At 38.7% G+C, this 14,164-nt stretch overlaps 1 protein-coding gene across 1 annotated transcript in view; it reads left to right on the top strand.

Moving 5' to 3' along the window:
- Positions 1–14,164, top strand: part of Acss3 (acyl-CoA synthetase short chain family member 3) — a 169,623-nt gene that overhangs the window by 20,913 nt on the left and 134,546 nt on the right. Inside the window, exon 2 of the mRNA XM_040754956.1 lies at positions 9,773–9,917. Coding sequence (XP_040610890.1) covers positions 9,773–9,917 — 145 coding nt within the window. The remainder of the gene's footprint in view (positions 1–9,772; positions 9,918–14,164) is intronic.

Below are 14,164 nucleotides of genomic sequence, written 5' to 3' on the forward strand. Positions count from 1 at the left end.
AACACATTGACACCATCAATAAAATGTTTGTTTCTCTTGTACTTCAAAAACGATTTCTTTTTATCCTTGTTCCTTGCCTAAAAAGAGCATATCAGTTGACATTTGCAGATTCTAAACCCTCTCTCTCTTTGGTAGCCACCAAAAAGCCACCTTTTGATTTACCTCCTTCATAACCATACTTTTATTTTTTAGCATGACTGTCTATGCCAGTCAATAGATCCTTCCAGGTCTCATTTCCTTGTGTATCTCTCAAGTCTTATAGTCACACAGCTCAAATCCATTTCTGAACAACTTTAACCCTGCTGTGAACCCTTTGTTGGCTTTCTGTTAGTCAACAGAGTGCTCAGGCTTTGGAGAGGAAGCCTACACATGTCTTTCCTGCCCTAGGATGAGTACCCCAGTTTCAAACAAGCTCCTCTGCTTCAGCATCACTAATGGGCTTGGCTTTCCCAAACAGAAGTTGATCTCCCTCCAAAGAGAAAGGGCTCCAAAAAGCCAGTTCAAGGAGTAGGGATAAATCCTGGTCTCACTGCCAGTGGCCCCACAGACTGCCCAAGCTACACAGCTGTCACTCACATGCAGAGGGACTAGTGTGGTCCTATGCAGGTTCCAGAGTCACCGAGCTTCTACTAGCTCAGGTCAGCTGTTTCTGTGGGTATCCCCAAAATGTTCTTGACACCTTTGCTTATGTTGTCACTCCTCTCTGTCTTCAACTGAACTCTGAGAGCTCAGCCCAGTGCTTAGTTGTGGATCTCTGCATCAGCTTCCTTCAGTTGATGGATGAAGATTCTCTGGTGATAATTTGGGTAGTCATCAATCTGATTACTGAGTAATCTTGTCTCACTTGACTTTGCCTCTCTTCTTAGTATTCCAACTTTCAATTTCTTTTACTGGGGACTAGTCAATAGAATTACACCCAAAGAAAAGGCAGGACATCCCATTTTCTTAAACATCCTAATATTCAGGGTCTCGGTTTCCACTCTAGTTCCCAACCAGTACCATTCCATCTGTGGCCACTGGGCAACACGGTCAGGTCTCTATCTAGAGTAGCCTGCAGAAGATCAACACTTACCTGTTGTTTCACTCAGTGGTTGATTCCAAACATGGGCTCTCTCCAGAACCAGGCAAATGGTACTTGAAATTTTCTATAACTGTGATGTTCTATAGGACTATTTTCATAAAAAATAAATAAAAATTTGACTTCACTATCCTGTTCATTTGCTAAGTATGATTATTGTGTTGAGCACTTGGTAAGTTGGTAGGTAAGTAGTTGTGGTTGAGAAAACCTGTCTTTCTTGCTCTGGAGGATAACCTGTAGGTGCTTGGCCTTTAATGAGTCTATGGGAGAGTGTAGTAAAGCAAAACCTACTGACTATCATGCCACATGCTACACTGTGAAGCTATACCAAGTTTTGTTGTTGTTGTTGTTGTTTTATAAAATAGAATGGTCCATGGAATTGAGAGACAGAATTTATATTTGCTCAATTCAGCTTTCTGTAGCAGGATAATTAATGCCACAACTTAAATGCTATCATATCCCCATTCATATAAAAGGCAAGATTTTTAGGGCTAGAATGAGATTATCCTTTAAAATACTTGAATAATGAATGCATGTTTAAATAAGACAATAGCTTGGAGCACAGGAAATTTGGAAATTAGGGATGCTGGGAAATTGGTGGGGACATGGAGCTTTGGGACTGCTGTTATTGTAGCTTCTCCTTGCACCCAAAGGTCAACATCATGTAGCTTAGCAGGCACACCCCTCCTTCAAACCTGCTTCAAGCCCCATTCATCTTCATTCACTTAGTGCAGTATGTAGAACAAACACACACTACTATCTGCCTTATTTTTATGAAGAAGGACAAAGTCAAATACAGGCTGAGCTAAAGTCATGTTTAGGAAATATCAGGTGAGCCAGGGCAAAGAGCAGAAGAGTCAGTTCCAAGCATGATTCCTGACAAAAGGCTGAGTTAAAACCTTTGTGCTAGATAGACACACAAGGGGGCAGTGAATGAAGACAAAAGGATGCTGGAAAACTGTGTCCAGTTGGAAGCCCAGAAGAAGGGGCTAGAAGGGTTGCTCGTTTGTTAACAGCTTGCTGTTCTTGCAAAGGCATGTGTTCTGTTCCCAGCATCCATGTGGTTGCTCACACCTGCCTGTAACTCAGTTCCAGGAATCTTGGCCCCTCTTCGGCATCCACAGAAACCAGTCACATGCGGCATTCATACATATATGCACAAAAACGCTTACATCCATATGATAGTTTTAAAAGAAAGAAGAAAACCACAGAAAGAAAGAATTTCAAGGGCTTTCTTTTTCATAGTTCCCCGAAGACACAGGGCATCACAACTTTCTGCAGGGAATACAGGCTTGCACTGCCTGAGATTCCCCTCATTTCATTTAGTGTGTCATGAATTCCTCTTAGGGTATAAAGTATTGCAACTGGAAGCTTCTTTAATTTGGCCAATAATTTAATACACTTTAAAACTCCTGTATTTTGAATAAAGGCTTCACTGCAAGAAATTAAACCACCTCCAAATCTTCCTTGTTTAGAATCGCTAAGGCATGGTTCATCTATCCTCAAGTTTGTCTCTGGTTATGGAGAGCTTTATGTCTGTCATACATCCTCACTGGACAGCTGAGTGATGACACAGCTGGCCTCTTTTTACTCCCACAGCACTGTGTATAACATCTTTACATCAATCCAATGAGGGAAATGACACCTCATTATTTCAGTCTTCATTTTCCTGATTGTGGCTAAAACAGGAAAATCATATTTTGTACTCATCATCTGTTAGTGTTATTCTCAATAAATGTTGTTTGGGGGTTCTATTTTTAATTAATTTATTTATGCAGATGCTATAAATATTAATGAAGATCCAAGTATATACTTCCTGAATCAATTTAAATATTTTTTCCTCAAACTTAGCCTTTATGTATGTATATATGTATGTATGTATTTGTCTGTCTATCATCTAACTTATCTACTTATCTAATACTTTTATTTATATATGCACACCTATGCATATATTCATAAACGTGTCAAAATGCAGAGTTGAATGATGTATTTCAGAATCTTAGTAAAACTTTCCTTCACTCGCCAGTGAATGTGTGGCTTATTGACTAAACCCTTTCTTGCTATGATCATTTGAGGGAGTGGTTTCAGATGATCATGTGGCATTTGTATTTCTTTTATTTCTAATCTATATATGTGAAGTAGTCTATAGCTTTCCCAATTCAGAAACTCCCGTGTTTCACAAAGTCCTCTTCAACATGGAAAAGTTTTTATATTAATATGATATGTGATATATGTGTGTGTGTGCATGTGTTGTTCATGTGCCTGCCTTTGTATGCACACATTGGATAAGTCAGTTGTCCTTAACCATTTATCCAAAACCCATGACCCATCTGTCTGATTTTGGAATTATTTTAAAGGATTATTAAGCTGAAGCTCTTTTTGTAGCATTTTGGTCATTTCTCTGTTGTAAAGCAATAATAACATATACATTTCCTTGGGAATAGTTTTGTAGTGTATGATATTGGTTCTATCATACGTGTCATGAATTTTGGATCTGACAATTGTTCTACCACTTACTTTGTATATCCAAAAAATTACTTCTGAGATGGACTAGTGGTGTCACCATTATCAGTTATGTCACTGTTATTAGTAATTCACATTTGCCTTCCTGCCACAGAAAAAGCTAGGACCGTAGACTTGTTGGATAGACATGATAATACCAAACCACTTTTTCTAGTTGATATTAATTTAGTTTCAGTTTTATACTTTTTGACTATTCAGTTTTACTACGAAGTACATTTGGATTTCTATCAGAGAAGTTTGGGGGCAGTAATTATATAGCATAAACGATATGAAAGTTTCTTTCCTTTCTTTAGCAGACTTGAAAGCTAACTCACTGTAAAAGAGAGCAATTCCTAAATCTCTACTGACAGAGCATTCTAGTAGTTGGGTTAAAATTTTTATATTGCTAAAAACACTTTGGTATTTTTATGATGCTAATGCATGGGAAGAAAAGAGGACCGGAGTTGAATGAAGAGCTTGAGGATTATTTAAAAAGTGATACCTGGGTATTGGTAGCACATGCATTTAATCCCAGCACTTGGGAGGCAGAGGCAGGTGGATCTCTGTGAGGTCAAGGCCAGCCTGGTCTACAGAGTGAGTTCCAGAACAGGCTCCAAAGCAATACAGAGGAGCAGTGTTTTGAAAAACAAACAACAAACTGAAAACAAAACAAAAACAAGCAAAAAAGGGATACTTGTAAAACTATTAACATGTAAAATAATTGTTTCCACATGCATGTAAGGCTATTCAGTCTGTGTGCATATGTACTATAAATATAATGCATAGGTGGCATGTAACATATAATGGGTATTATCTACAAATTGCATCTTTTCCAAATGAATAAACACTGTGGCATTTGGATTTCTATATTATATAGAATAACAAGCATAGTGTATGAATTATCTTAGGGAAAATTCACAGAAGAAATGATGAAATTATTTACTATATACAATTTTAAAATACTTTTGTGTTGTACAACATCACAAGTTAAAACTAATGAATATGCTGAAAAACCATCTGGAGCAATGCAAAATGTAAGCTCAATATACTATCGAAAGTACTTTCAAAAGTCACTATGTTGATGTAGTTAAGGCTGGTAATCAAGAAATAATTGAAATTACCTTTAAATTTTTGTATGAAAAGAAATCGAGCATAAGCTGTACTTGAAGGAATTTGGTGAAGTGCGCATGCAGGTAATACTGATGGTGGTGTAAACCAATTCAGCCTTTCCAGAAATTTGACTATCTGACCTTAATGTAGGTATGCACATGCTGAACTGGAGGACTACAACCTGAAACTATAGTTGGAAATAAACAATATGGCTAATATTTCTCTCCAGGATACTCCAATAATAATATTTTTATTAAAGACAATTTTCAGCTACTCAGTTTTAGCTTTATCATGGAGTAGTGATTGAATAGAATATTATGTCATCACTCAACATCCTTTTTCTTTCTCTTTTTTATTAAATATATGTTTAATATTACATATCAAACCCAGTTCCCCGTCTCTCTTCTCGTGCTCCCCATCTAACCCCTTCCAACCCACCCATCCACTCCTCAGAGAGGGTATGGGTTCCTTTGGTGAGTCAACAAGGTCTGGTATACAAAGTGGAGGCAGGACCAAGCCCCTCCCTACTGTATCAAGGCTGAACAAGGTATTCCACCGTAGGGAATGGGCTCCAAAATGTCAGTTCACGCATTCAGGATAAGTCCCGGTCCCACTGCCATCCCCCTTCCCCCAACAGAGTAAAAGTAATACATTATCTGTACAATGAGCCATATTTACACTTTGTAAGCGAATCAAAGCACTGTAAAGTCTAATTTTTGGAGCATTAGTTATTTTTTATAATCTGGAGAGACTCTCATTTAAAATCTACTGAGGGACTTAGAAGGCGCAGCAGAGACACAGCACGTAGGTTTTCAATTGACCTTTACCGAAATGATTTGATTTAAAGAGAAATAAGCATCTTGTCACAGTAGAATAATCAAATAAATCCTTGAGCTAAAAGTCCCTCGCAGTTCGTTTGATCCAGTCATCCACAGTACAGCCCTCTCTGTGTTAGGTCAATCTGTGCTGCTGGATTCACTAGCTGCATGTAACTCCGAAGGGCCGTGATGCTTCGCTCACTCCTGCCACACAGTTCTGTGGAGCACTGCTTCCGTGTCCTTCCTCATCTTTGGATCGCCTTCCGAACTGCCCCCAAGGACATTATTCTTTCCTAAATTTCTTTAGGCATATTCTTGAAAGGGAAAGCTGTAATGTGCTACTAATGCAAATACCAATCTACTCACAAGTTTTGAACAACAGGCAAAAGCCCAAATGCTGTGAACATTGTTGCAAAAGTCATATAGTGTGGAAGGGCTCAGTTTTGTTTAAGCTGCCATGAGTTCTCCCGTATGTAAATTGTGGTGAATTGTGATGGTACCTACGTCATAGAGACAGCCACAGTTTTTACTATTAGTGTGTGTGTGTGTTTGTGTGTGTGTGTGTGTGTGTGTGTGTGTGGTTTGTGCATGTGAGAGCGCACATGTGGAAGTCAGATGGCAACTTTCAGGAGTTTGTTCTCTTTTTCCACTTTGCTTATGCTTCTAAGACAGGAGGATTTCGTGTTGCTCAGAAGGGTTTGAACTCGATATGCAGCCAAGGATGAATTTGGACCTTCTAATCCTCCTGCTCCCACTTCCAGAGCGCTAGAATGGCACGAGCATGTCACCGGGCATTACTGGGGATCTAACCAAGGGTCTTTTGATTGTTAGAAAACCACTCTGCCAATGAAGCTACATCTCTGTCCCTCTGCCTTGTTCATGGAGCAGGATCTGTTTTATTTCTGCCTTTTCCCGGCTTGTGCAGACTTTCCTCTTACTATCACCTTTTATAGTATCTCAATTTTGGGTATGTTTTGTATTCATTTATGGAAAGTCTTTACTTGCTTTAATACATTGTGTCCCATTTTTCATTAAGTAGTAAGGTGTTAAGTTTTTATGAATTTGTAAGTTCTCTGTTGTTGATACCCAGCTTTAATCCATGGTGGTCAGATAGGATGAAGGGTGTTATTTTTATTATTTTTTAATATATCTGTTGAGACTTTCTTTGTGTCTGATTATGTGGTTAATTTTAGAGAAAGCTCACGAAGTGTAGAGAAGAAGGCATATTCTTGTGTTTTTAAGTGAACTGTTCTATAAATATCTGTTTGGTCCAGTTGGCTTATGGTACCTGTTAGTTGCAGTATTTCTCTGCCTAGTGTTTCTCTGGATGACCTGTGTTATTGGCAAGAGTGAGTATTGAAGTTTCCCACTATCAGTGCATGTGTGGGTTAATATGTGATTTAAGCTGTAGTAGTGTTTCTCCTATGAACTGGAGTACCCTTGTGTTTGGTGCAATGTCATCTTGGTAGATTTTTCCTTTGATGAGTATGTAGTTTTCTTTTCTATCTCTTATGATTAGTTTGGGTCTAAGCCTATTTTGTCAGATATTAAAATGGCTACCTAGCTTCCTAGGTTCATTTTCTTGGAATATCTTTTCTGTCTTTTTACTCTAAGGTAAATTCCTAATTTTTTTTCATTTCTAGTTTTCCCTCAGTTTTAGTTTTCTTTACTGATTCTATTTCCACTTCCAGGTCTTGAACTGTTTTCTTTTTGTTCTACTGTCTGTCAGCATTTTTACAGATTTCTTTAAGGGATTAATCCATTTGCTCTCTAAGTGCCTTTAACATATTCTTAAAGGCTATTTTGAAGTCCTTGTCTTGTGCTTCTTCTATGATGTATTCCTTATGGCCCACTGTAGTAGGGTTGTTGGGCTTTAGTGGGGACATTTTGTCCCAGCTGCTATGGTGTTTTTTATTTAAATTAGAAACAAGGTTGCTTCACATGTCAATCCCAGGTCCCTCTCCCTTTCCCTCCCCTCCTCCTGTGCCCTCTCCCCAACCCCCCCAGTACCTCCTCATTTCCCCAGGGAGGGTGAGGCCCTCCATGGGGTGTCCATAGTCTGTCATTTCATCTAGGGCAAGGCCCAGACCCTGCCCCCAAGAGTCCAGGATGAGAGTGCATCTCTCATTGTGGGATGAGCACCCAAAGTCCATTTGTATACTCGGGATAAATACCGATCTACTGCCTAAGGCTCAATAGATTTCCTAGGCCTCCTCACTGACACCCACATTCAGGGGATCTTGATCAGTCCCATGCTGGATTCCCAGGCATCAGCCTGGGATTCAAGAGCTAACCCTTCTCAGGTCAGCTGTTTCTGGGGGGTTAAACCAGCCCAGTCATAATGCCTTTGGTCATCAGTTCTCCCTCTCTGTTACTGGCTTTCTTGAGTTCAGCTCAGTGCTTAGCCGTGGGAGTCTGCCTCTTCTTCCATCAGCCACTGAATGAAGGTTCTGTTTCCCAGACTCTCTGGCCATGGGATTGTAGGCTGGCACTCCCCAGATGTATGTCTAAAATCCATATATGAGAGAGTACATGTCATGTTTCTCTTTTTGTGACTGCGTTACCTCACTCAGGATGGTTTCTTCTAGTGTCATCCATTTGCCTGCAAATCTCAGGATTCCATTGCTTTTTTCTGCTGAATAGTACTCCATTGTGTAAATGTACCACATTTTCACTATCCACTCTTCGGTTGAGGGGCATCTGGGCTGCTTCCAAGTTCTGGATATTACAAATAATGCTGTTATGAACATAGTGGAACAGACATCCTTGTCGTATTAATGGGCATCTTTTGGATATATGCCTAAGAATGGAGTTGGTGGGTCTTGTGGTAGGTTTATTCCCATTTTTCTGGCAATACATATCCACTAATCCAGCCCTACAGAACGATTTGGAAGGAAAACTCCAACCCAAGGAAGATAACTATAACCAGAAAAACATAAGCATTAGAGAATCCCTCTCTACAAACAGCCAAAAGAAAAAAGAGGTGAAATTCCAAATCAAAGAAGAATGAGCTATCAATGGTCATTAATATCCCTCAACTGTTTTTATGCTGGCTTCCAGTCATCTGGGTTTTTATTGGTTGGGAACTAGATGCTGATATCTGGCCTTGTTTTTGTTGGGTTGGTATTACATTCCTTGGTTACTGTTGCCCTCTCTGGATCTTAGGAGAACACATTGGCTTTGGATTGCCTGGTAGAGAATGGTTCTGAGATCCTGACAAGTGTGGTCACTGGTGGTTTTGGTTATAGTCTTTCTTTGAGTTGCGTGCTTATGTTTATGCATGGAGATGAGCTAGAAGGGAATTTCTGAGAAGGTCCTGGGGGCGGGAGAAGCAGGTTGGGAATCTATGATCTGTTTAGACTCCTGTGAATGGGATCAGAGAGAGGCCACAGCAAGTAGTCTGTAACAGAGTTGGGGATGAGACTGGGCAATTGGATTTGGAGGATTTGAAGATAGTGAATGTTCAAAGATCACCTACCTGCCTCACTGGCCAGTGTGTCCTCTGGAAAGGTTTTATCTGATATAGGTTACAGACCATTAAGTAGAGAGTCAGGGCAGGAACTTACTGCTAAGAACTGTAGCAGAGACTGTGGAAGAATTCTACTTAATAGCTTGTTTCTCCTTGCTTGCTCTATTTGCTTTCTTATATAGTTCAGGTTCATCAGACTAAGGATGGTACAGTCCACAGTGGACTGTTAATTAATAATTAATAAATGTCCCCAAAGGTATGTAAACAAGGAATTGTAATGGAAACAATTCTTCAATGCAGTTTCTGTCCAACAATGTCAAGTTGACAACCGTAGCTAACTATGACAAGGTATTTCAAAGAACTGACTTATTTAGTGTTTGCTTATTTGTAACAGCTAACAGAATGTTCGCCATACATCTACCATTTCCCTTTTCATAATCTCTAATGCTTCTGCTCCACACTTACGTAGTAGGATTCATTTCACCTCTATAAATATTTTACCCAGGTACTGTAGACTCCCCTTTCATCCCAAGCAACAATATCCACAAAGCTGTCAGTTGAAAGTACAAAGTGTATTTTTCCTGTTATGCATTAATATAAAACCATATTTATTAAAGTAAAAATGTTCTCTAGGTGTCATTTTAAATGTGTGCTTTACTACCATCATTTCCCAGCATGAAGCTCTACAGAAAACACTGTCCTAAGGACATCTAGAGCAGCTAGATATGGAGCAAAGTGATTAAACAAAATATATCATGAAAAGAGTCATTTATTTTTCTTTCCAATGTGTTTCAGGTTTGTGGAAGGGATGCTTAATATTTGTTACAATGCTATTGATCGTCACATTGAAAATGGCCAAGGGGATAAGATTGCTATCATCTATGACAGTCCTGTTACAAACACTAAAGCAACTATCACCTATAAGGAAGTCTTGGAGCAGGTAATGTCACAAACTTTCTCTCCCCATTGGATATTATATAAAAGTTATGTAGCTAACATATGTTCTCATTATTCTAAATATAATGACATGTACTAATGATTTTTTATAATCTTGAAAGTGAATACTGACTTACATGTAAGCAAGTTTAGATTTTTCTTAATGCCTTCATTCATATTTGATAGTGCTGAAAGGTACTTACTTTACTTGGAGAGAGGCAAGCAAATGTTCAGGATAGTTTAAAATGCTCTTCTGTTCTTTGTTATCCACCCTCATGGCCACCCCTGAAACTAAAGGAGACTAATCCTCGTCTTTATGTGATTGACAATCTCCTACACACTCTCCTTACATAGCATCGTTCATTTTAGACTAGCATCTATATTTTTTCTTTTCATTTTCCTTAAAATTTCAAGGTAGTTATAATTTTCATTTCTCTATTGCTGAAGATATTAAATACTTTAAAGATGATTTCTTAGCTATTTTTATTTCTTCTTTTGAGACCTCTCTGTTGAGTTTGGCAGTCTATGTCTAACTGGGTCCTTTAGCTTTTTGGCTCTTCGTTTTTTAGTTTTTTGTGTATTCTGGATATCAATCTCCTATTAGATGTATAAGCTGAAAAAGGTTCTCACTATGGGTTTCCTCTTCAGTTGGTTGGTTTAGAGAGACCGAGGGAAGAATGGGAAGGGAAGAAGTGACATCATATTTTAATTCAAATATATTTTAAAAATACTGTCACAAAAATCAAAATTCCTGTGGCATACAAGACATTTTGAAATTCAACCACAACATCATCTCCAACTTTTATCTCCTAATATTCTTAGCCATTTATACAATCTCTCTTCTTGCTTCTCACCTGCCTCTTCCTTCTTGAATGTGGTACATGGATGTGCATGCACACAGGTTTGCAGGTGCACATGCATTGGTCGAAGCCTGAGGTGTTTTTTTTTTGTGGGGGGTGTCTTCCTCTATTCTTCTCCACCTTCGTTTTTGAGATGAGTTCTCCTGTTGATCATGAAGATCACTGTTTTGACTAGACTTGATGGTCACTGAGATCCTGGAATCTTTTATTTTTTCCTAATGATAGGTCAGAGACATGACATGTGCCCACATACCTAGCTTTTAAGTGGTTGCCGGGAACATGGACTCTGATTGTCACCCTTCTGATACAAATGTTGTGTGTACTGAGCCAACACTGTGAACGTCATCCCATCACCATCTGTGCCTTTGAAGCTCTTTGAAAATCTTCATTCCTTTGTCTCACTCACTCTTCTTATGTATTAGTTATATGTGTGGTTCTTAGGTGAACCATGATGTTGATGAATGGATGCTAATACTTTTTTTCCATTATCAGCAAAGTAGACACAAAGTCCCAGAAGTAATTGCATAAGTATTTGAGTATTTTGGATCATGGGGAATTTATTCTAGCTTTGTAGCATTTCACTGTATGTGATCTTTTAAGTGGAAATACAATTGTAGGACATAATTTCTTATCTCACTATTGGCATATTGCATCAGAAAATTCTTCAATGGGATATCATCATCTACACTGGAATATATTTAGCAACATTCTGACCACTACTTTCAAGTTGCCAGCAGCAATTATGCCTTGGCTGTGATGAATAAGTATGGATCCAAACATTGCTAATAATCTTATACTGATAAAGTATAACGATATTGTGTGACACTGGATGAGCAATTCAATCGGCCAAACTTAGGTCATGTGAAAAGAACATCAGGAAGTGGGGAGGAAATATTTCATCTCTTGGGCTTATTCTATCATTTTGGACCCTGTTTTATCCTATTACGGTGGTTCTCAACTTTTCTAAGGCTGCGACCTTTTAATATGGTTTCTCATGTTGCAATGATACCCCAGCCATAAACTCTTTTGTTGCTAATTCATAATCACAACTTTGCTACAGTTATGAGCTATGATATAAATATCTGACATAAAGGATATTTGATATGCAGCCCATGTGAATTAACAGGCTGAGAACCACTGCTCTAGAACTTAAAATAAGTTTCAGTAGCCAAAATGACATTACATGCTGAGTAGCCCAAGACATGGCCAAAAATGAAACTGAAAAGAAATGCTGCACTATATTGTTTGATCTACTGGTTATTGTTCTGAAAGTAGAAAATCTGCATTTGTGAAATGAAATACACACACAGAGTTGACAGTGGAATCAATGTGCTAATAATATGTGAGAGTCACAGTGCTAATATAAGAGGAAACAGAAACTGAAGTATTGCATACTTATTATATATAGGCTTGCCTTTTCACATTTTGGAAGAGGTTTTATCTGTGGTTGAAAAAATACTCCTGTGATTTTGGCACAATGCAACACTCTCATTTTGTAAATTTGAAAGCTCAAGATAATTGCACATTTTAATTGATGTCAGATTTATAGAATTCGGTGTTTATTCATGCACTATGAAGCTATTATCTCTGTTAGCATAGTGACTTTGATGCATGCACAAACATTGGAGTTAAATAAGTCTTCATGGAAATTGTAAACAGTAAGAGTGGCGTCTTTTTCTGTGGTGTTCTCTTTAAATTACGTAACTGTTTAAGAGCATCACGTGCACATGTTTTTCCCAGAATCTTACTGCACACTCATCTTATTTCCACCTGCTGAATCTGAACTCTGAGACTCTTCTGACTCCTGTGCTAGTTCAGTGTAGCCTGACATGAAAGAACTTAAGAGGACCATTCTTCGCAGCTGCTGTCAGCCTCTGATTCCCCAGGCTTTCTTCTCCAAAGTATTAAGGGAAGAACTGTTCCACAGAGAGTGTGAGGGCCATTGTTCTCTTGCTTTGATTACCTGCTCCCAGCTCCCTGCAGTCTCTATTTTATCAAGTGAGGAAGACAGAAAGATTTAATGAGCAATGCTGTTGAGAACAAACAGAAAGAACAATCTTTGAACCAGGACTCATTTCATCTACCTTGGTTTATTTTCATTTCGCACTTTGTGTTGGTAAAAGTTGACTTAAATGTATTAATGTTTCTTATTCAATTAGTAAACTGAAAACCTTAGGCTAATGCGCCTCAGTGATAAGAAAGAGTGAAAGTTTTAAAGGAGGGGTCAGAGCCTTTCCAAAATGACTATGTTATCTGCACATCTGATTATTTTAAACAACCCTTTGCTAAGGCATTTGTCCAGGAATTAGAGCCCTCTTTAAGGTCTGTCTTCCATTTAGTAAATTGCCTTTGTATTGTCACAAATTTGTTTGGAATAAAGGATAACAGCATTGAACAAATTCAACTGTAATGCAAGAGTCAGAGTAGGGCTTGGTTCTTTACTCTGTGGGGACAAATGTGGAAAAGCCCTGGTGTTTGTTATTGATTTCTCAGCTGTGTCAATTATCTGTGCTAACAGATTTGTTATTTTTTATCTTTAATTTTTTAAGTTTATGGGTTTTCTTGTGCATGTGTATATGTAATACATGCACTCTGAAGCAATAAGAGGGCACACAGTCTTCTGGAACTGGAATTACAGACCATTGTGAGCTGCCAGGAGGGTACTAGGAATTGAACCTGAGATTACTGGAAGCACAGCCAGTGCTTTTAAGCACTGTGCCATCTCTCCAGCCAGCCCCTGTGATAACTAATTTATAAGGACAAAGGGCTTATTTTGGGCTACCATTCAAGATTTCATGGGCCTATTTCTTTGGGCCTGTGATGTGTGGCAATGGCAATGATGGGTATGGTATGGTGAAGCAAACTGCTTACCTCATGCCTGGGAGACAGAAAATGGGGAAAAGCCAAGGAACAGTAAGTGACCTTTCCTGTAGACACAACCTTTGGTGACCCAAGGAAGCTCCACCCTCTATGGGCTCAGTCACTTTTTTCCTGTGAGTACTGCTCAGGAGGCTGAACCTTGACGGACTCTTTTTGAAAAATAGTGTTACCCTGTGGGATCTAGAGTAAAAAGGATCCAGTAAACTTACTGTTTGACACCTAGATTTACTCCAGTTGCTTATTTTGTACTTGAAATGAGTTCTACCATCTCCAGGTTTCTTATGACTCATATTATGTCTGTTCTATTTTAACACCTTTAAGCTCTTCCCTGACCATATTAACTCCAAGTGTTCTTGCCCACACTGCTTGATAGCCCCCTTTTGCTTTCTTATTTATTGCTCAATGCTGTTCCTGGGGTTTTATTTATACGTTCCTGAGTGATGCTGCTGCTTGAAATATGTAAGGTTTATAAGGACAGAAATGTTTGTTTTATATGTAGAATGTTACAAGG

The sequence above is a fragment of the Mesocricetus auratus genome, unplaced genomic scaffold (genome assembly GCF_017639785.1).
Source record: "Mesocricetus auratus isolate SY011 unplaced genomic scaffold, BCM_Maur_2.0 Super-Scaffold_100011, whole genome shotgun sequence".
Classification (NCBI taxonomy): Eukaryota; Metazoa; Chordata; class Mammalia; order Rodentia; family Cricetidae; genus Mesocricetus; species Mesocricetus auratus.